The sequence below is a fragment of the Sturnus vulgaris genome, chromosome 23 (assembly GCF_052056855.1).
Source record: "Sturnus vulgaris isolate bStuVul1 chromosome 23, bStuVul1.hap1, whole genome shotgun sequence".
NCBI classification, from domain to species: Eukaryota; Metazoa; Chordata; class Aves; order Passeriformes; family Sturnidae; genus Sturnus; species Sturnus vulgaris.
Genome location: NC_142265.1, coordinates 6987767 through 7009189, shown reverse-complemented (window position 1 = coordinate 7009189; position 21423 = coordinate 6987767). Strand labels below are relative to the sequence as shown.

The window sequence follows — 21423 nt, the reverse complement described above, 5'->3', positions numbered from 1 at the left end:
TGAAGTATTTTGAAAGCTTTCTGCTGGGCTTTGTCACAGAGTCCTCCCTGAATTGCTGGTGCTGCTGGAATGTTCTTACAACGAGCTAAGGAGCAATGCTCAATTGATGGAGGTGGAACAAGGGTTTGTGCACCCCAAATAATTAAAAAAAAAAAAAAAAAAAAGATGTCCTGAGTGCAGGATTTAGGGGCAATCTTGCATTTCATCCCCTGCTCTGTGACCTGGGCCAGCTCCTTGGTGACAAACATGGGCCTCATCCAAAGGAAACCCATCCCGATGGGAAAGTGCTTTGAAACCTGCGATAAAAGGATTTAATTTGCTCTACCTTCCAACCTAATTAAACTTGAAAACTAGCTAATTGGTACTTTGTACTTACAACTCTGGCAGTGATGAAAGGAGGAGATAATTGGGATGGAGGAAGAAGGAGGAGGAGGAGGAGGAAGAAAATATATTCAGGGGAGGGGAGCAAGACAGGGATGGGTGAACAAGGGGCTTTGTAGAACTTGTCTGTCACATCCAATTTTTGTACTTTTCTTAATAGTACAGTATTTTCCTGGCTCCTGGCTGCTCTTAGAGACCAGATTGGGCTAATGGATCTCATTCTGCAACAATTTTGGCTTTGGGTACCAGTATCTCCCCTAAACTACCCATCCCCAAGGCCTCACAATTAGGCCCACTTTCCATGTGCAAAGTAATAAAACGAAATGTATGTGGCTATAAAACATCTGCACACGTTCCCAAACCACACAGGACGACGAATCCAGGACTTTTCAGGGTGAAAAACCTGCCTTTAACTCCCACTTTAGCTCCATGCATTCAGCATTTGCTTATCCTGCAACCCCACGTGCCAGGTGCAGTCACAAAGGGCTGTGCTGGATCATTTCCAGGAGAGAAATCCCAGATCTCTGCTCCCAGCCAGCCTTCCCCAGCTCTCAGATTTGCTGCTGTCATGCAGGAGTGAACTGAGGTGTGCAAACATCTCCCTGGGAACCCTCCCCTGCTCTGGCAGATCCCAAATTGCACAAAGCACTCGAGCTCCCAGCCCCATACTGAGGAATTTGCCCTGGGAATTGTTGTGACATCGATGCCCCATTCACTTTCTCACAAAATCCTGCTTTTCTCCTGCCAAACTGTGACACTCTGGAGCATCCATCGGTCACATCCCACCCTCCCCCTGCCTTTCCCTGCTCCCTAATGAAGAGCTCCGAGCTGTGTCTCTGGTGGCAGGATGCTGGAGTCATCAGAACCCTCGGTGGCAGCCACTTCTCCTCCTCTTCCCTCCTCCCTAAGCCACAACACCTTGTAAATAATATCTGTGCCTCCAGACAGCTCTCTCACAGCTGACATCTCTGCCATCCAAACCCCCCCCAGCCCAGCATTCGGGATTGTGGCTGTAAAGAATGTCCCAGTCACTTTGGCTGGGGCATTTCTGTGATGGATTGGCCCCTAATGGCTCTGGGGACGGCAGGGACCGAGCAGAGAACGAGCAGAGAACATCAGCCTCCTGCTGCTGCTGTAAATCAGGTGTGTGTTTGGGGGGGGAAGAAGGTGGAAGGAGAAAGAAGGAAAGGAAATAAATAAATAAAATGGATCTCCAGGAGCTCAGGTGAGGCTGGGTAACAGCAGGAAGGGGCTGAGAAAATTTAGAAAATTTTGCAGGAGAGGGAGAGGTGAGGACAGGGCAGTGGGCAAGGGAGCAGGGGAGTGGCAGAATGAAGGAGCACAGGGAGAATTCAGATATTTGGGGTGTTTATGAGAGTCCCTCCTCTTCCCAGACATCCCGGTGTCAGAGCCCATCCCAGGGCTGGGTAGGGACAAGCACCAGACCGTGACACAGCCCTGTGCCAGCAAACCCTGCCCCTACACTGCAGCTCTCCTTGCTGAGGCCAATCGGAGCCTCTCCAAAGTGCTGGGCACGGCTTTGCAGGGGTGCAGGCAGGGAGATGTCAGAGGTGACAGTGCTAATTGCTGGCAAGGAGAAGAAACCCCAGGAGGTGAGGAAGATAAATGAGAGAAGAAGGTCCTGAGAGAGCAAGAAAGTGCCCAGGATAGAAGAAAATGAGAATTAGCGAGAAACCTTCCTTTATGCTTGCTTTTCCCTCTTACTTTTTTTTTTTTTTTTTTTCCCTTTTAAACCTATTTTTTCATCTATATCCACTGTTTATTTCCCCCTGGGGAAGAGTTGTGGCTGGTACAGTTTGGAGGGTACCACCAAGGCTTTTCTGGAGGGGAGGGGGGCTGCAAAAAAGGGGCGTTTCAAAAGAGAAGAACACCAAAAAATCACCTCGGGGGATGCCCAGAAGTGCCAGATGAGGATTCAGTTCCACTGACAGGGCTTTTGGGCAGCCCTGGGAAGATATTTGCAAGGCTTGTGAATCAGGATCAGAATAAATTGGCAGGACAGCTCAGGGGCCTCAGATGGGAGTGGGAAAAGGCTTTGCCAATTAAGAATGCAAACCCCTGTGCTCTGTGTCACGCTTGAACAATTTAAAATTCTTTTAAAAAATAAATAAAAAAAAGTTTGTGTGAAGCAGTTGGCAGTGAGGCAGGTACCAGAGAACCCAGAGGGGCTCAACAAACAGCTCAGCCTTATCTGGATGTCTGAGGGCTGCTGGGAAACTCCTCGTTGCTGCTGGAAGCTGAATTAATTCACAGTATTACAATTAAGGAGAAAAGAAGGGCGTCCCACCCCCAGTCTGTTTCAGAGCTGTTTTGTTCATTACTTTGTTCTCCCACGGCTCTTGTGGAGATGGAGGCAGGCACAGGAAGGCAGGGAAGTGGTTATCTCTGCACAAAACATCATTCCCAGTCACCTGATGGGGTGTGTGTGTGCCTTTCCCAAAAGGAACAGCCAGCACAGGAAGATCTTTGCACCAACCACACCAATCCAAGCATTCTGAGAGGTGCTGACACTGGGATTCACCAGCCCCAGAGCTCAGTTAAATCACATTCCAACGCTGCCAGGAGCTCCCAGGGCACTGAGGGATGCCCACTAGACACGGCTGTGGATCCTGGTGGGGTCCCAGCTCGTGTGGGAATGTTTTTAGAAAAAAAATGGACATGTAGAGAACAAGCCAGGGAAAGGTTATGAAAGCTTTTATGAACCTGAGCTAGGCCTGTGGCTTTACCCTTGAAAAAGAGATTAGGAGAAGAACAGCTGCAGCTTAACAAGAAAACAAGGGGCAAGACAAGAAGAGCTGAATGTGATAAGTGAATGCCAACGAACTCTGAAACCAATGAAAAGCAGAAAAGATGTTTGCCTCTTGCAAGGAGGCTTCTACTAATGATAAGTTGAGGGATCACATGCAGGGGGAGAGAAATTGTATATTAGGGTTAGAAGACAACAATAAAGTGACATTTGCTTGATTCATTTTGAACCGTGCAGTGTCCAGCTCTTTATCTTCTCAGGCTGGGCCACAGCACCGAGCTCATGGCACTGGCTGTGACAAACCCTTTGTCCAGCAGCCCAAAGTGGGGCTGGTGGCTCTGTGGGTGACTCCTGCCAAGAGCCAGGCCAGCGTTTCCCAGCAGAGGGACAAAGGGACAGAGCCATGCCCGTGGTGACACAGCTCAGCTGCAGGGAGCAGCACTCAATGATCACCGAGGCACAGCGGGACAAGCAGCTTGCAGGAGAGAGAGAAAGATGTTCCCCAAGGCAGGGTGCAGCCAGGCAGAGATGGATCCACTGGAAAGCATCCAGGGAAGGCTGTGGCACAGTGGGAATGATTCACTGGCTCCTGGGGTGGAGGAATTTGTGAAAGGAATGGGGACATGGGCGTCTGTCACACTTTGGGAAGTGAGGTCTCTTTCCTCAGAGCTACTGGAGTGGCTGGGATGTTTACTGGGACATTTACTGGGACATTTACTGGGTCATTTGGATCATGAAGCAGCCTGGCTGTTCTTGGGATCAGGACTTGAGACTGGGATATGCTGCATCCCCACCAAGGGCCTGGATCTGTCTGGGATTGGCTTTGTAAAGCTGGGCTCTCACAGCTCGTTCTGCACTTTGTGCATCCACAGTGACATCCTGAGCACTGGGGAGGAGCAGAGCTGTGGGATGGAGTCTGGGCAGGCAGGAAGGCTTTATGGGGGAGACAACTCTATCTCACAGTGGCATTTTTTCTATTTTGACTGCCCTGAATTCAGCTGCCCCAAGGAGAGCCTGAGCCCCATCTCATTGCTGAGGCACTGAACTGGATCCCCCAGGTGAATCTGGAAGCTGGGCCAGTCTCAGGGCTGGTTTGCAGCAGTTCTGAGTGGAGCTAATTTGTTCCAAGAGAGCTGAACACTTTTCTCCTGTCTTTGCCCCCTCCTAAATCCAACCTGATCCCTCTTTGCTTCCCAGCAAACCACCACCACAACACACACCACCTCTGATAAACCCTCTGCTCTGAGATCTGCCTGCACCCATAACCAGTTCCAGAGCAGGGTTCCCTTTCCATTTATCACCTCCCCACGACCACCAAACCCCCATTTATTTCATGGCTGGCTGGCCAAGGCACTCAGCACGGGGCTGAGCTGATGTTGTACAGCCATGGGAAGGGATTGGGATCCTTCTCTTTTGTGCTGGCAGCTCTGGAGCTCCTGTAGCAGCCAGCCTTGCTGGATTTAATGCAGCATCAGTGCTCCATCCATCCCTGCTCACAGCATTTACAGCCCCCAGCCAGTGCCAGCCCAAACTAAGCCTGTCCCCAGCCTGGATTGTCACCATGACCTGGAGGAAGGAGACATTTGCTGGACTCTTTCTGCCTGCTGGTCCTTTGAGCAAGACAATGAGCTCAGATGATGCATATTTATAATACACCCCACCTGACACATTCCAGGGAGCCTGAGACAAGTTCACAGAGCTAAATTAAACCGAGCTGAAAAGCTTGGCAGAACAAATACTTCCCTGGTTTGGTTCTGAAGGCAGGAGCAGGATTGGCTAATTTGAGACACGCTCCAGTAGAACACACACCCCCAGGCACAAGCTGGCTCCCAGCCTTGTTGTGATGCCTTTTGTTTGCAAAGGGTTAATGGGAAGCTGTTCCCAGGAGAGCCCGAGCCCGAGCTGGTGAAGCTGACAGGGCAAAGGGGAGGATAAACAGCGGGGCTTGAAAGGCACTGGGGGTTTTACAGGGATCTGAAGTCTGAGGGAGGAGAGGTGGGGAGGGTTTCTCTGGGCTGTGTGCATTCAGTGAATCCCTTCCAGGGACAGCCAAGCATGCAGAGGATGAAAGGGATTAAGGAGGGCAAGACAGTGCTGGGACACCAGTGGCTCTGGAGCATGAGTGAGTGAGGCTGAAGTGCCTTCAGCCCTTCATTCCCTGAGTCCAAAACCTTCACAGCCCCTGGTTGGACCCTGGTTTGAAGGGCAGAGGAGAAGGGGAACACAGCAGCTCATTCTGCTCTCACCCAGGCCCCCTCAGCCCCTGCTCCAGCTCAGATCCTTCCCTCAGTGCAGGTGGAGGTCACCAGGCTGCACTTCACGGTGAAATTCTGTCCTGTGCAAACACAAACCCACGTTCCACATCAATTCATGGTTTGCAGCACCACTTAACCCCTGGCAGGACCCAGACCCAGCTCTGTCAGCAGGTGCTGCTCATCTGGTGGCAGAAATAGGGGCAGCTGGACCTCAGCTCTGGGAACAGGAGTGATTTGGTTTGGAAAGGGGGCTGGCAGGGTTTTCTGAGCAGGAAGAGTGTCTGGGCTTCACTTGGAGACAAAAGCATTATGTTAGTAATTCCCATGCGAGTTATGTAACCCCAGCAAACTTCTACACGTGCTCAGGGGAAGAATTTTCACCCGGGCAGGGTATTTTTGATGTGATTTTCAATAAGATAATGAAGATAGTTCAACTACAAGATGCACAGACCTTGAATGTTTTGCCAAGTGTAGCAATGTACACATAGACATCCATCAACATCTTGATTTAACACATCCTTAAGGCTTGTTAGTTCCAGGAGGTCCTGGAGTAAGGGATGCTAACTGCTGTCTGTTCCAGTGATAGACAACAACATCTTCATTTACCACATCCTTAAAATTTGTTAGTTCCAGGATGTCCTTGGCTGAGGGATGCTGCCTGTTCCCCTGATTAGGTCTCCTTTCTTCCTGATTAGGCTTGAAAGCCTACAAAGACCTGACAGCAGGGAACATCCTGGCTCGAGATAATCTTGACCTATCCCACATTTTGTGGCACAGCCACCTAAAGGTTAAACACCAAAATGAAGGCAGAGCTGCTCTTCTGCCTCCGTGCCCTGATATAAGTCAGATGGAATTTTCAGAGCCGTCACAGCCTCTCCCATCGGGGTGTTTGTTGATGTAACTCTCACTTACACAATCAGCCACCACACAGGCGAGTGCCAAGGCATGGCTGTGATCCTGACAATGCCTCATTTCCCTGGAAATCCCCCTCTGCACAGGCTGGGCCCCCAAAATGTGCTGCTCACCTCCCACACGGCGCTGCTGTTCCCTGCAAAGGGGTGCAGGGAGTGTCCTGGTTTTACTGTGTGTGTGATGGGGGCAAAACCAGTGTCCCCAAGGGTGGTTGAACAAATGCCCCGACCTCTCTGCACTGTCCTCTCTCTCCCCCCTACAAGTAGGAATCCCTCTATCCCCCTCTAATTTCCCTGCACTGAAGCCCAGAGATCTGGGTATCCCCTGGGTGCTCAGCTCATTCCCAGCACGGCCATTCCCTTGTCTGGGTACTCATCCCTTGAAGATCCCTGACCACTTTCCTTCCCTCTGTCATTTTTGCCAGCCCAACTGGCACTTTGAGGCTTTCCAAGGCTCTCTCCAGCCTCTGATGAGGTTTTGGGAGAGCCTGGAAGTGCAATGTGTGGATCCAGCCCTCCTTGGGGTGCCTGCTTTGAAGTGGACACTGGGATGTGCTTGGGGATTTCACACACATTGCAGCCAGGGAATGGCTTTGCCATGCAAGGCTCTCTCCAGTAATGACCAGTTTGTCCCTGTCCTCCCCTCCCCTGCAGGAAGCACCATCCTTGATTAAATAACATCTGGTTAAAGAGCTGCTGGCCACAGAAACATGTCTGGAATGTGGCCCTAGCCCTCGGTGACCTCTCTCTTTGTGCTGCCAGTGGCCACCGAGCAGGATGGGGTTTGGATGCAGCGGGGGGAGCAGGGTGTTAACCCCACGGGATCCAGCAGGGATGAGGATTCTGCACAGCTCTGCTGGGAACTCCACCACAGATTCCTCTTCCTGGGCCGGCTTTTTCTTCTCTGTGCCACTCTAGCAAAGAGGGGGCAAACACGACCTTGCTGCCACTAACCCACCCCAAACTCACCTGTCCTCTCCCCACTTTGCTTGGCCAGACCCCTCCTGCCTCCCACAACTTGCAGGATGAGGAGCATCCCAGCCTGTTTTAGGGAAAAAGATGAGCCCTGGAGAAGAAGGGAAATGTTCTCTGGCATTTCCTCTGCCTTGCAGCCCTTAATTTTAGTTCTGCTTCATTTCCTTGCAGCTTGGCAGAGTAATGAACAATCAAATCCCTTTAGTAATTTATTTCTTCTGCCGCACAGTTTCGAGGAGGTGATGACACTTGAAATTGCCTCTCCTGGAGGGATGGAGGGGCCGGATCCTGCAGCCCATTACACCAGAATGTGCCTGTCCTGCTCTCAGCATCCTGCCCAGAGCACAGCGTGCTCCCAAACCCATGTTCAGCCAGAGATACAGCCCTGCTCCCTTGATGAGTCCATTAAGGTCACGCTATTACAAGCAGCCACCAGATGAATTCTGTCAGATAGAAGGCACAGGAACTGCAGCTCAGACTCTCATCATTTGTGTTAATGGAGTTAATTTGCTCAACAATCCCCAGCAGCACTCCTGGGGACGTCTCACTCTGCCTGGCCGTGTGCCCCCGGGCCGTGTTTGTCTCCTGTTGCTGTGGGGGGTGTTTACAGCACCGGGCAGCTGTGTCCTGATGTCCCCAGAGGATGAGCTCACCTCCCGTTTGGAGTCCAGGGACCCAGGCAGGGTGAGGAGGAGCTGTCACCTGGCCAAAGTGCCTGGGCAGGGACAGGGGGACAGGGAGGGCTCCAGGCTGCTCCTCACACCCCTTCCTTCTCTCCTGTCCCCAAAAGCCCTGAGAGCTGCAGCAATCCAGACCAAAAGTGACTCTCCAGTCTCCTGGAGCAGGGAGGGAGCTGCCAGATGTGTGAGGATGGGGTTGCTGGATGCTCCTGTGCCTCTGGTGCTGCTGCCTCCCCTCCTGCCCCTCACACACCTCCCAGGACTGTCACCATCCCTGTCCTGGTGTCCCCAGCTGTCCCCACCCAACTCTGCTCCAGGAAACAGAAAACAGCTCGGACTTCACATTCCCGACCCTTTTCCTGATTTCTCCCTCCTGTTGATGGCAGTGAAAGGCTTCTCACACACTTGCCCAGCTCACCCAAATTCTGAAATGATGGAAGCACCAAGAATTAACCATGCAGCCTCTTTCAGCCTCATTCCTCAGCTTGGACACAGAGAGTTTCCCCCTTCTCCAGTGTGGATCAAATGGAAAAGCAGGAAAGGGAGCAACCAGCAGGACAGAGGGGCTGAAGGACAGGCCATGGATAGAAAATCCAGCCTTACCCTGGGGATACAACAGGAATAAACAACATCCCTGCACTGCTCCACAGGCACTCAGCAGGTGGGTATGGTCAAGAGGGCTGTAATGATTCAGAAAAGGCAGAAGATTTGCAAAACTGCTCGTGATCTGTCTCTGGAGACTGAAGCACATTTGTTTGTGGCTTCTGAGATGACAAAACAATTTCCCTGTGTTTAAGGATGACAAGGCTGAGGAGCTTGCTGGACACCATCTCCTTGGATACTCCACTTATTATTAGCAAACAGAGGGGTTGAAAGACTCAGCTGAGGAGATTCCTCACTCACTGCTGTTGGTTTTTTACTATTTGTTAAAATAGTTAAATTTGAGAAGGTTAAATTCCAGCAGAATGGAGGAGGGCACAGAGAATGACTCGAATCCTACAGGGTGATTTCCTGGCACCACAGAAAAAGCAAACACAGGCTCCAGTTAATAAAGAATTAGAAGGCAGGAATATAATCAATGCCAGTTTGTGAGGTTCATGGGAAATGGGCCTTGTCAGTCAAACACAATGTCATTTTTTTGCCTACTAAACCAGTCATGTCATCAAAGCATGTGTAGAGACAGGATGGAAAATAGATTTAGGATGACTGACAGGATTTGGGAGTTGAACAGAGAGGCTGCCAGAGCTGGTCAGTCACAAGGTCACCCCCTAACCCAGGACAAACCCACCCAAATCTCCAGATCTCCTCCTCCCCACCCCACTCCCCTGCTGGGTGTCAGCCTCGGGGCTCAGCTGGGTGCCAGGAGAGGGGAGGTGACCCCTCTGTGACACAGGGCCTTGAGGACAGGCCATTCCAGGGCTGGGACAGGGGAATCAGAGCCTCTGTGGAGGCTGCAGAGCTGCCTGGGCACATCCCTCCTTCTGGGGACAGGCTCCAGCATCCTCCTCTTCGCCTCCCCCCGTTCTGTTGCTCAGGTAACACTTTCAAGGCAGGTCCTCCAAGCAAATTTTTAGGTCAGTTATAATTGGAGAAGCTCACATGGAGCTATAAAACATCAGTTAATATGCTGGAACTATCTAGTTAAATGCCAATTATAAAACCCCATAAGCTCCTCAACTCAAATATATTAATAACATAATTAAACATTTACTGCTTATGCAAATTAAAAGTTCAGTTAATCGGACGTCAACGAAACCCCAGGAAGTGACCATTTAAATAACTAATTTCTGTTTAATTACGATTCCTCCCCTTTGCAAAGCCCCCCATGCCATTATTCCTGGGCAGTGTTTACTTGAGCCACTCTGACTTGGCATTCCCACCCCATTCATAACCCCGGACAGCTGCAGCATTCAGAGCACAGCTGGCAGCAGCTGGACTGGGCACACTGGGGGAATTATGTGAGATGATCTTTTTGGGGTGGGATCAGCTCGCTGGGTGGACAGATCTGTGTGCCAGCAGAGAGCCACTGTCCATTGTTATGGTGACACTGTCACTGGCAAGGAGCGGGAGCTGCAGCAGAGGGGTGAGGCAGGAAATGAAGCATTTATTCCTTGAGGAATGGAGGAATTTCCCCTGCAGAGCCATAAGGATGGAGTCCCTCCTCCCCTCCCTCCCTCCCTCCAAGCCACGGGCAATCAGTTAAACCTGACAGGTGTGAAGTTGGCAAATTTCTTTTCCAAACCGTGAGGAAAATGGGCTGGCAGGAGTTTTAGGCGGGGGGACAGGGAATGAGGGAGAGGTGGGAACATTCCCACAGCCTCTCTCCATGGGGTGAGCAGTGGCTCAGGGTGGGTGGAGGGAGGGAAGGTGCACCTGGGACTAAGGGGTGAGGCTGGAAAAGGACTTGAAAACCAAGAAAATCAGAACCCCCCTCCTCTCCCAGCTCCCTTTGATCCCTTAGGATTTGATCCCGAATCACCTCCCGGGGTTTAGCCAGCTCTGAGCTCCCCAGCAAACCACAGGACAGTGTCTTGTGCACAGAGCCAGGAAAAGACCATTTACTGCTCACATTCAAACCATTCTCCTCCCAAAATTCACAGCCATTCCAACAAAACCCTCTGCCTGCTTCTAGCAGGGCTTGGGTTTGTTCCAGCAGTTGTGAGGGAGGGAGCATCCCTAACTCACCTTGAGCCTGGCTTAGTCACATGAGGCCACATCACCTCAGCTGCCAAGGTGAAGGGAGCAGCTCTGATGGCAGGTATCCATAAATCACTGCCTTTCAATAATTCAGCCCCTGGAGGGTGATACAACATTTCTAACCTACATTTCAGGTGAAAATATCAGCCTGGCTCTCTGATTTCTGCTCGCTAGGATGCAAAATTCCAGCAGTGCAATGCACATCCATTTTTTATTCCTTTTTTTTTTTTTTTTTGCAGGCTGAGCCTTGTTCTGCAAATACTTTCTAAAGCCAGGCTGCATCTAAACACGGCTGGGAAGGCTGTGAAATGCCTTGCTTGGAGGAGGAGGAGGAGGAGGAGGAGGAGGAGGAGAGAACCAACCCCCCTTGCCTTCTGCCAGGCACCACTGAGGGCATCTGAGGCTCAACAGCACTTCTGGTGTCACAGGTCCCTCAGCTGGAATCCATTTGCATAAAGCAATTTCCTCCAACAAATACGCTCACACAAATCAAACTCGAGATTGCAAATAATTTGAAAGTGAAAAACAAAAAAAAAAAGGAAAAAACAAACCCAACCCTAATCAAACATATTTGTTGCTACAAGTAATTCAGCCTGTGAGAAACCCTGAGTTTCTCTCGGTTCCATTTATCCAGCAGTAGCTGGAGGAGATGTAATGGGCTGTGTGTGACCTTGAGTGCTCTGAGCTGAACTGGAGCAGGACTTGCCTCTCACCTCACAAGGAATTTGGGATTGAAGGTCACACATTTCAGCAACCTGAGCTGTTTCCAGTGCCCCCTCAGTGGTTTAACATCTCCCAGTCCCTGCCTTCCCCTCTGTCTGCTGGAGCCCTTTGGCTCCTGCACTTCCAGTTCTGATTCTGTGGATCCCTGGTTTTGGGTGTTGTGCAAGGTGTTAATCCCAGGTGTCTGTTCCAGGGATATTGGGCAGGTTCTCTGGAAATTCCCTGATTGCCCTGAGCTGTGTCTCACCACAAATCCTACTCCAACTCACTTGCTCGGGCAGAAATAAAACCCCATTGCAGCCAGGCAAGGAGATGGAACACAGGGGATGGGAACCTGGCTCTGCACCTCCACCAGGGGCATCCCAGCCCTGAATTCCACGTGCATCTCCCACTGCCGGGGAGGTGAATCCCACTCTGCTCTGGACCACGCTCAGCGCCGTGCACACAAAACTCTCCTGCTGCCCTGATGCAGCTCCTGCCTCACCCCTCTGCCCTCCTCAGGGCTCTGCAGCCCCTTTTTGGGGCTCTCCTGCAGAGCTGTGCCTTGGAGAAGGCATCCAAACCACTCTGCCATTTCTCCATGGGCTGCAGGCACTGCTGGCCCTCCCAGCCCAATGTGTTTCTGTTTGGTTCCGAAGAAACCCAATCCTCGGGGGCGCTGCATGGGGGGCTGCTCCTGCTGCCTTCAGCCCCCTGCAACCCGAGCTGCTGGGGAGAGGCCCCAGCCATGGGTTTTATCCATCATCACTGAACTCTTAGGAAACCAGAGCAGCATTTCCCAAGGGCTCATCCAAGGCAAGACAGCCCCTCCTGTCCTTCTTCCCGTCTCAGCCCCAGCTCTCCAGTGCTCCTTTTGTTCCTCCCCACCCCCAGACTTGGCTGGAGTGGCTGAGGCAGCTGCTGGGAGCTGGCTCTGTAGGTTCTGGTCACTCCTGAAGGAAAGCTGCACTTCCAGCAGTTGCCATGGCTAATGGGGGAAAACGAGAGGGGGGAAATGGGTGGAGAGAGATACACAGCCCAGAGAGTGGGCACAAGTCTCCTTGGCCACCTTGAAGCCTGGCTTTTCCTCCTCTTCCACAAGGAAAGCTTTCCCAGGGCTCTCTCTAACCCCTCCCAGAGCAGAATGACTGAGACCCGGCTCCATGAGCAGCACAGGATTTTGGGGGATTCCAGGCTGCACACAGGGCACTGATCACCAGCCTGGTGCCAGCCCCAGGGACCAAACCACTCCTTCCCAGCCTAACCCTGAGCATTCCCTGTGGGAAACAGAAAAGATCCCTCCAGCTCGGATCCGAATTTGGGTCGGCATCCCTGTCCCCCTGTGCTGGGGTTTGGGCCAGGTTCAGGTTCAGGTTCAGGTTCAGGTTCAGGTTCAGGTTCAGGTTCAGGTTCAGGTTCAGGTTCAGGTTCAGCACATCAGCCATGTGCTGAGGTTGGGTGCAAAATCCCTTCCCAGGGAGCATCCCACACCCCAGAGGAATGGCAGAGGAATTCTGATACCAGTGCAAGGACAGCACTGACCCCTCTCATCTCCTGCCTGCCTTGTCTCTCCCTCCCTGGCCTTGATCTTTGGGAACAAGGCTTCCTTTGTAGCCTCTGTTCACAGGAAAGCAAAGTGTCCTTCCCAAGGCAATGACAGGGACATGGGGACATGGGGACATGGGGACATGCCCTGGCTCAGCTCACCCTGAGCACCCCTGAGCCTGCAGAGGGTTTGGAAGCACCATTGCCATGGCAGGCACGTGTGGCACTAGAAAACATCCTGCAGTGTCCCTGCAGCCTGGCCCTGACACCAGCTAATTCCACATTTCTAGGGAAATATTGACATTTTTCCAATAGCCTGTCCCATCTGCTACAGCCAGCAGTGAGAACTTCCTCAGCCACAGACACTTGTTTTAACTTCTCACAGATTTCTGGATGGATTTTTCTGCCCTATGTTTTTCTAGCAATTTATTTTTAAGCTCAGGTTAACTTTGGGTCTCAGCCAAGGAATTTCACTGTTTACATCAACAAAGGGAAGCACTCCCAGCCTCCTTTAGCCTCTAGTGGCTCTGCTGTCCAAGAATTCCACACCAAACCACCCAGGCAGTGGCAAACCCAGTCATTCCCAGTCCACCTTCACCAGCCCACTGCTGATTTGGAGATCTCTTAACCCTCAGCCTGCAAGCAATTCCCCTTCCAAAATACAAATACAAATAATTGGAATTTCCAAAAAATGCTGCATATCCTGGGATATTTCCAACCCAAACCTGCTGCTGTGTCTTCCCTCCCAGCTCCCAGTCACCGAGTGCATGACGACGCAGCCATGGATGCCCCAAAAAGGAGAAGGTCTCTTTTTTTAAAATTCTTTATTTATAAAAAAGTACATTTTTTTTTTCCACAGCTCAGCCACTATTGGTTTTTTTATACAAGTAAAAGGAAGGGTGATGCAACACCCCACCCACACAAATTATAACCATGAAAATACTCCCCCCCCCACCCACCCCAGGACTCAAAATGAACAAATTACAACGGATGGAAAAAAAAAACAAAACAAAACAAAAGGAAAAAAAACCCAAAAAACAACCAAACAAAAAAACCCAAATAAAAACAAAAACAGAGGAAAAAAAAAAACAAACCAAAATCATAAAAGTCCATTACATTATTATTATTATTTTTATTTTTTATTTTTTACAAAAGCACTTACAACACAGATTACAAAATTAAAAAAAAATAAAAGAAAAAAAAGTGGGGTTGGGGTTGTTTGTTTGTCTGTCTGCAGTTTGAATTCCACAATGATCATTACAGCCAGAGGACAAAGAAAAAGAGAGATAAAATCACTGGAGCTGAGGAATCATGTTTTAAAAAAAAAAGAGAGAAAGGCCAAAGAAAAGAAAATCCAGATCCTCCACCACGAGCAGTGTCTGCCAGTGGAGGATCTGACTCCGTGTGCTCCTTACATTCACTCCAGGGAATCACACCTGGAAAATCCCCCTGGCCCCAAATCCAAGCTCAGCCAAGCTCTGAGCCTTGGCTCTCCTTGTCCCCTGCTCTCCCCCAGCCCCTGAGTGCCACTCCGGACTGAGTTTGGGAGGGATGGGAAGGACCCGAGACCTTCACGCCCTCCCCTGTCCAAGAATTCCCCTGCTCATCCCAAGGAAAAGCTGGGGCTGGCAGCAGATTTCCTTGGGGATGAAGGGGATGGAAGGAGAGCAGGGTGGGGAGGGTGAGGGGCTGGTTCACACCTCACCAGTAAAGAACAGGCAGCAGCCACACGGTGCTGGCAGTGTCCCTGTCCCCACACTCCCCAAAACTCCAGTGTGACAACAGCAGAGGTTGAGGGGAACTTAAAAGTCCAAAAATGGGATCCCCCATTTCCACACTGGGAAACCTCAGAGCCTGCAGGAGTGACACATCTGACCCCCACAAGGGCAATGGGGTTTTTCCCTCCATCTCATCTGGTACCCAAACCCCAAAATTCTCTGCGTGTGCGTGTGTGTGCTTGTGCAGGGCAAAGGGAAAGGGCCAAGCAGAGCAGCAGCCCCCGTTCCTATCACACCCCTTCTCTAATTGCCTCGAGATCAATCTTTGGAATCTCTCTCTCCCTAACCCTCCGTGATTTTTCTCTGAACTGTTGTTGTGTTTCTTTCTGACTCAACATCAGGAAAATGGCTCCCTTTGTCCCTCATGTCTTTGCAATCAATTTGGTGCAACCAGCTCAGTTGGTTGATTTATTTCATGAGGAAATCTTCAGGTTGTTTTTTTTCTTCTTATTTTTTTTTTCCCTGCTTGAATGAAAATGATTTAACAGGGGAAAAAAAAACCCAACAAACCTGGTAATTAAATAAGGGAAAATAACATCACTAGGGTGAATTGCAATGAATAATCCTAGAGAAAAGCCCCAGCAGGGAAACAGCTGGGGTGTCTTTGTGCATAAAGCACAGGCTCGTTGTGGGTTGTGACACAGACCTGTTTACTTGTACAGCTCCCTGCATCCAAACTGGGAAGGAAATGGGGGATTGGCCAAATTCACCTGAATTTTGGGACACTGACCTCTCTCTCTGCCTGCTCAGCTTCCCCACCCACCCTGAAGTACCACAAGATTTGCCATCCAGGCTGAGGGTTTGGAAAAGGGAAAAGCACCAGCTGCTGCCTCTGTTCCCTCCTGGACCACGATCCCTGCCCAGGGAGGTGATGGATGAGGGGATGGATGAGGCACTGACACCCAGCCCCGAGCAGGGTGAAGGTGTTCCCAGGCAGAAACCCAGCCCAGGCACAGCCAGGGGAGCCACACCAGTTCGGGACTGGTGTGAAATGGAACTTTTCCTGCAGAGCAGCAGCTCCCTAGCACCAGGATTGAGGGGAGGAGGCCCATGAGCAGCTTCCCACTGGAGAAAATCCCACTCGCTCTTTGCCAGGTCCCACAGGGGCATTTTCCACCTCCTTAGCACCTCTGATGAAAGGGGGGTGGAGAAGCAGGGGATTTTTCACTGGAGGCAGCCTGAGGTGACCCAGAGAGGTGACCCAGCCCCTGAGCCCACGTGTGGCACTGCAGCCTGACAGAACCTGCCCACTGCAGGAAATTGGGCACAAAGGGACAAGTGACACCATCACCAGAGCAAAGAACAGCCCAGGCTGGCCCTGCTGCTGAGCCCTGCACAGCCCCAGCACATTCCCTCCCTGCAGAAGCCCCCAGCAGCAGGATGAATGTGATTCTTCACTTTGACCTCTCTCCTGAGCTCAGCCCTGCACTCAGGTAGGAACAGGTATCACTTTCTGCTTGATGGTGGTGGAAAAACTCATCTAATTCCCTTCAGGGGCCCCCTCAGAGCAGTTTAACCCAGAGAAGGCAGTGATGCTATTACTGGACCAAAACAGCTCTCAGATGAAGCATCAATCTGATTTTCTTCCCCCACACTTCTTTTTTTCTTCCACCTTGCTATGGATTAATGGCTAATCACTTGGCTAATTACCACCCCAAGAGTCTCTTGGCCGTCTAGCTGACCTTGCAAGGGACAGCAAGAAGCAAATGACAGCACAGAGGTGGCATTTCTCCATGGCTGTGGTGATAATTGCACCAGGGGAGCAATGCTGAAGAGCTCAAGGATGAGAGAAATGCAGCACTGAACCCTGAACTCGCAGGGTGCCTCGCTGCTGTGCCAGGCAACGCTGTCTAAGGATCTTCCACTCCAGGTTCTGGATGAAAAATGATCATTTGACCCCTTTTCTGAACCACTCTGAGGAGGTAAGTGGCTGAGCTAAGTCCTACATTTGGGCTGGTGCAAAAAGGGCAGGAGAAAGTGTGGGAATTGTGTACAGGAATTGGAGATTTCACATTGCTCCACTCTCTCCTTTCCTTTCCTTTCCCTGGGTCTCACTGGGTTTTTGAGCCCTCACTCACTGTGTGAATGGGGAATAAATAAGCCAAGGAGGCAACAGCTCCAAAAAATGACACCTTCAAAGGGAAACTAATAACTCCCAAAGCAGATTTCCTTTGAACCTGGAAACAGCCCTGATCTCTCCCAAACCCTTCTGCCCCACTTGCCAGGATTTGCACCTTTGTTCTTTAGGACACAGAGCGTGGGGTCAGTGTGGTGGGAACGTGCCAGACCTGAGGCCTCTGCCCGAATCACTGCTGGGCCTTGCAGATTTTATAAAAGATTGTTTTCTTCCAAAGCCACCTCCCCACGGGGTGTAGCTGCAGGGGGAAATCTGCAGGGCAGGGTCTGTGCCACTGATCTCACTCAGTGCCCAGAGTTTGGTGGTGGAGGCACTGTCACCATCCCGTTCTGAGCCTGGCTGTGGCATTCAGATCTACAGGATTACTCACTCAAGAGATGGAATTTGTTGGGAATTCTCCCTGCACCACACACTGTGCAGGCTCTGCCCTGATCCAGATTACAGGCTCTCCCTTTGGGGAAATCAAAGTGTGTGCTGCTCTGCCAAGGCACTGGAGGGAAGTCATTCCCACCACTAATCATCAGCAATCAGAGATTTGGAGAGATGTTAAAAGGTTTGATTTCCTTTATTGGGGGCTTTCTTGCTAACAGGGTGCTCCTGGTGACATGGACGGAGCTGGGACAGTTCAGCCTAAGGGATCCCGAGGGAATTTCTGCCTGTCCTGGCTCTGTGAGGACACAAAGCAGCCTTCCTGTGGCATGTGGCTGTCATGCCAGAAGCCAGGAAGCCTGAGGGGCTGGCAGGAACAGCAGGGAGATTACAGCCCTACAATTGGATTGCCCACTGCCCTACCCCACTAATGCAATCAGAGCACGCTGGGGATGGCTCAGGCTGAGCTCCCTGTGGTCTGCACCGAGCACCTCACAGGAAAGAAAAGCTTTGGAGGCTGCCTGGACCAGAGATCTGACCTTGACTCATCTGTGTGGCTCTGCCTCTCCACCCTCCTCCCTTTTTGCAGCAGGATAACCGCTGTGGAACAAAACCCAGCGGGTAAGGCAGGAGGAGAATTAGTCCTGCTATTTTTAGATGTGCATGATAATACAGCTCAGAAAACTGGGGATTTCTTTTCAAACAAAAGATTTATTTATACATCAAATTAAAAAAAAAAAATTATAACCCACAAGAAGAAAAATAAGCCCCAACCCAGTGAATCTAATTGGGAGATGGTCGGTGTGAGACAGAGGGCCCTGAAGTCTGGAATCCCATTTATTCACAGAGCAGAGATAGCAGCAATCCAAACCTCCCCAGCACAACACCGGCTCAAGGCAAGGAGGGCGAGATCAATACCCCAGGCTCAATCCCTCCTACCCTGTCTGCCAAGCCTGTGCTCAGGAGAGGGATGTGATATTGGAAAAGTGGCAATCAATGCCAGCTACGTGGTGCAGCCACGGGCTGGGGTTGTTGCTAGGAGAGAGAGAAAAAGAGAGAGAGAGAGAAAGAGAGAGAAACACCCCCGTGCTCTGACCACAAGAAAAAATAAAGTGTAAACACATGACAATTAAGTCTTAGTGGTATAATAAAATAAAATTCAGGGGCTGGTCCTGCCCTGCCTGGGTGTGCAGAGCAGAGCTGAAGGCAGTGAATGTGTGGAAGCAAAGTGTCCTCAGTTGGTCCCTTCCCCAGTGGATGTGCCCCAGTGAACTGCTCTGTGGCTGGTACCAGCGACAACAACAGCAACAAGAACAAGAAGAGCCAGCCTTTCTCTGAGCCATCACGGGGGCAAAAGTGTCAGCAATAAATACTCCTTTTCTTTCTTTTAAAAGAACACTCAAACAAAGACAGAAAAATGAAAAGCCAAGCAATAATAAATTGTAGGAGGAAAATGGCAGTTTTGTTTCCCTGCTCTGCTATCAGCCCCTGCACCTGGGGTTTGGTCCAGGGCTTTTTTTTCCCCCCTTTCTCCTCATTTTCCTTTTATTGAGTCATTAAAAACTGGGTGTGGTTCTCTCCAGGTGTGCAGCAGGCAATGGGAATGTCACCCAGACCCCACCAAAAAAACAAACAAACAAACAAACGATTAGGGGGGAAAAAAAAACCCCCAAAATCCATTCACCTGATAATGGCACCTATGTTTCCATTGCCATAAAACTCTCCTGGCCTCTGTCCTAGGGACAGCCCACCTGCCCCCCTCCCAAGGTTAAAAAACAAACAGAGAAGACAACATACAAACAAATTTCCAGTGTTTCAGGGGGGTGGGAGTGGGAGGAGGGAAGGGCACTCTGAGACATGAAGACACAAACAGAGTGTAATATACAGGCTGGGCAACAGTCGTTAAAGCAAAGAGTAACACCTAAGCCACCGACCAATACAAACACCACAGAAGGGGACGAAAGTCGTCGAAGAGAGAAATTAAAAAGCCAAACCAAAACCGAGAGAAAATAATTACCCGACCTCCCTCCCTCCCGCACGAGCCCCGCCCCAAACACCCCCCCCCAAAAAAAAAAAAAAGATCATTAAGCAAAGCTGCCCTCCCTCCCTGCTCGCCTCTGCTGGGAGCATCCAAAAAGTCTGTGCAGGGCAGCCGGGGCGTGTGGAGGGATGCAGGGGAGGGAAGAGCATCGCTCGTGAGCGTGGTCGTGTTTGTGTGTTTGTGTGTGTGTGTGTGTGAGTGTAGCAGAGGGGCGTGGAGCTACACGTACCACTCCTTTTTGGAAATAAAAGACCCGTCGTTCTGCGACACCATGTTCTCGGCCAGGTCGAGCTGCTCGGGGTCGTACTGGAAGCCGAGTGTCCTCTCGTCGTAAGGTTCGGGGTGGGCCTCGCCCTCGTCCACGGTGAAGTAAGGCCTCTTGGCATCCTCCTCGTAGGCTTTGGGGCCGCCCAGCTTGCGCTCTCCTCCCGCATCCTCATCCTCATCCTCGTAGGTGCTGCCGCCCAAGGGGCCCGGCTTCTTCTCGTCGTCCGAGTCGTCGGGGTACTGCAGGTTCTGGGCCATGGGGGGGTGGTGCTGTGGGATGCCAGCCTTGCTGTAGCCGTTGCCGTACACGTGCTTCTTTGTGCTGTAGTCACCCTTGAAGGTGTGACGCCGGCGCCGGAGTACCACAAAGAGCACCACGGCCACCAGCAGGACCAGCGAGACGCCTCCCACTATGCCCCCAATCACCGGTGTGGGGATGTTCGGCTGCACCATGGATTTGTGATCATCGATTGGAGACGGGGTGTAGGGAAATTCTGGGTAGGAAAAGACAGATGGAAGGGGGAACAGTGTCAAACCATGCGGAAACGCGCCCTCCCTCCATGCTCTCATTGCCACTTTGGGGCGGGGGGTGACGGGGTGGGAAGATGAGGGTAAGGAACAGGGAAGGGAAAAAGTGGGGAAAGGGGAAGAGGGGCGTCCTCACAGGGGTCAGCTGTGCCTCAGCGAGGGGAAGGTGCCGTGCCAAGCTGGCCAAGCCTCATGCAGGAGCCCAGCAGGCTGGAAGCTGTGATTTCCCCTCCCCAGCCCTCCGGGCGTGCTCAGATCCCACCTGCCCCGTGTCTTGAGTCCGGATGCCTCCGTTTGACCAGAGAACACAATTCCACTTTCCCAGAGAGTGCTCCTGACAGGGGAGCGAGACCCCAAAGCCCAGCTGAGGGTGGGCACCGAGCTGCTCAGAGGTGCCACTAGCTCTGCATCCCTCTCCTCACATCCCAGCCCCGAGCAGAACCAGTTTGGGGCCAGAAGGCAGCAGCACCTTGTGATCCCCCACGCACCCACAGGTGCCCCGTGGCTGCTCAGAGCCCTGCTGGTTCCTGACCCCCTGTGCTGACCCTGCAGCACAAGGACACAGCCCTCCCACTGCCTCTCCCCCTTCCCTGGCCAGCACAGTGCCACTCCTCCTGCTAATCTTGCTCCTATAGTTACCCTGACCTATTTAAAAAAAAAAAAAAAATAAAAACCTCAAAAAGAAGAAAGAGATGAGAAAGCAGCTCTCTTCTCTTTCATGCAGTACAACACCTACACTTTGGCACAGATAAAGTTTGAGCCAGGACTTCAATCAACCTTGCTGGGCACAGTTACAGCCCCTGGCCGAGCTCAGAGCCTGTTGAACACCCCTGTCCATGAGCCATTAAACACCACGTGGTTGTCTCAGCCCTTCACCTGCCTCCCCATTCAGGCAGCAGGTGCCTGGTTAATGCCCTGTGGCAGCTTTGTCTTTGCACATGAGACTTCTCCCAGTGCTTTTCCCACCCCCAAAGCTTGTCTGCCAACCCTGGAGCCTCCTGGCCTTCATTTTCCCCCCAGCAGCCAAGGAGAGGTGCAGACCCAGCAGCAAACTCAGCATCCCTGAGCACAGCCAGGGTGGGGTGATGGGGAAAGAGGAGCTCAAAGGCAGCAGATTCCAAAGGGATGTGAGACAGTGACTGTGCCCACCCCCTTGGTGGCATAGCTTAGCTCAGCCATGAGTGAGAGGGGAGGACAGAGCTTCCCCCAAGTGAAGGCACAGCAACAGCTGCAGGTTTTGGACAAGGGCATTGAATTCAAGCAATTTCTGGCCTGAGCCATAAATGTTTTGGGGGTTTTTTTTGTGCCTGGAAGATGATTAATTCCTGCCTTTGCTGAAACATCAACCCAGCAACAGTGTCTTGGTTCCTGCAGACTTGCCTGGAGCGAA

At 51.4% G+C, this 21423-nt stretch overlaps 1 protein-coding gene across 4 annotated transcripts in view; it reads right to left on the bottom strand.

Moving 5' to 3' along the window:
- NECTIN1 (nectin cell adhesion molecule 1) overlaps positions 1-21423 on the bottom strand; it is a 94574-nt gene that overhangs the window by 22408 nt on the left and 50743 nt on the right. The window contains exon 6 of one of the 4 annotated variants that reach the window (XM_014892682.2): positions 13721-19999. The exons of the other annotated variants lie outside the window; for them this stretch is intronic. Within the exon in view, the coding sequence (XP_014748168.1) occupies positions 19458-19999 (542 nt within the window). The 3' untranslated portion in view covers positions 13721-19457. Of the gene's footprint in view, positions 1-13720; positions 20000-21423 lie in introns of those variants that run through there. 4 annotated transcript variants of the gene reach the window in all.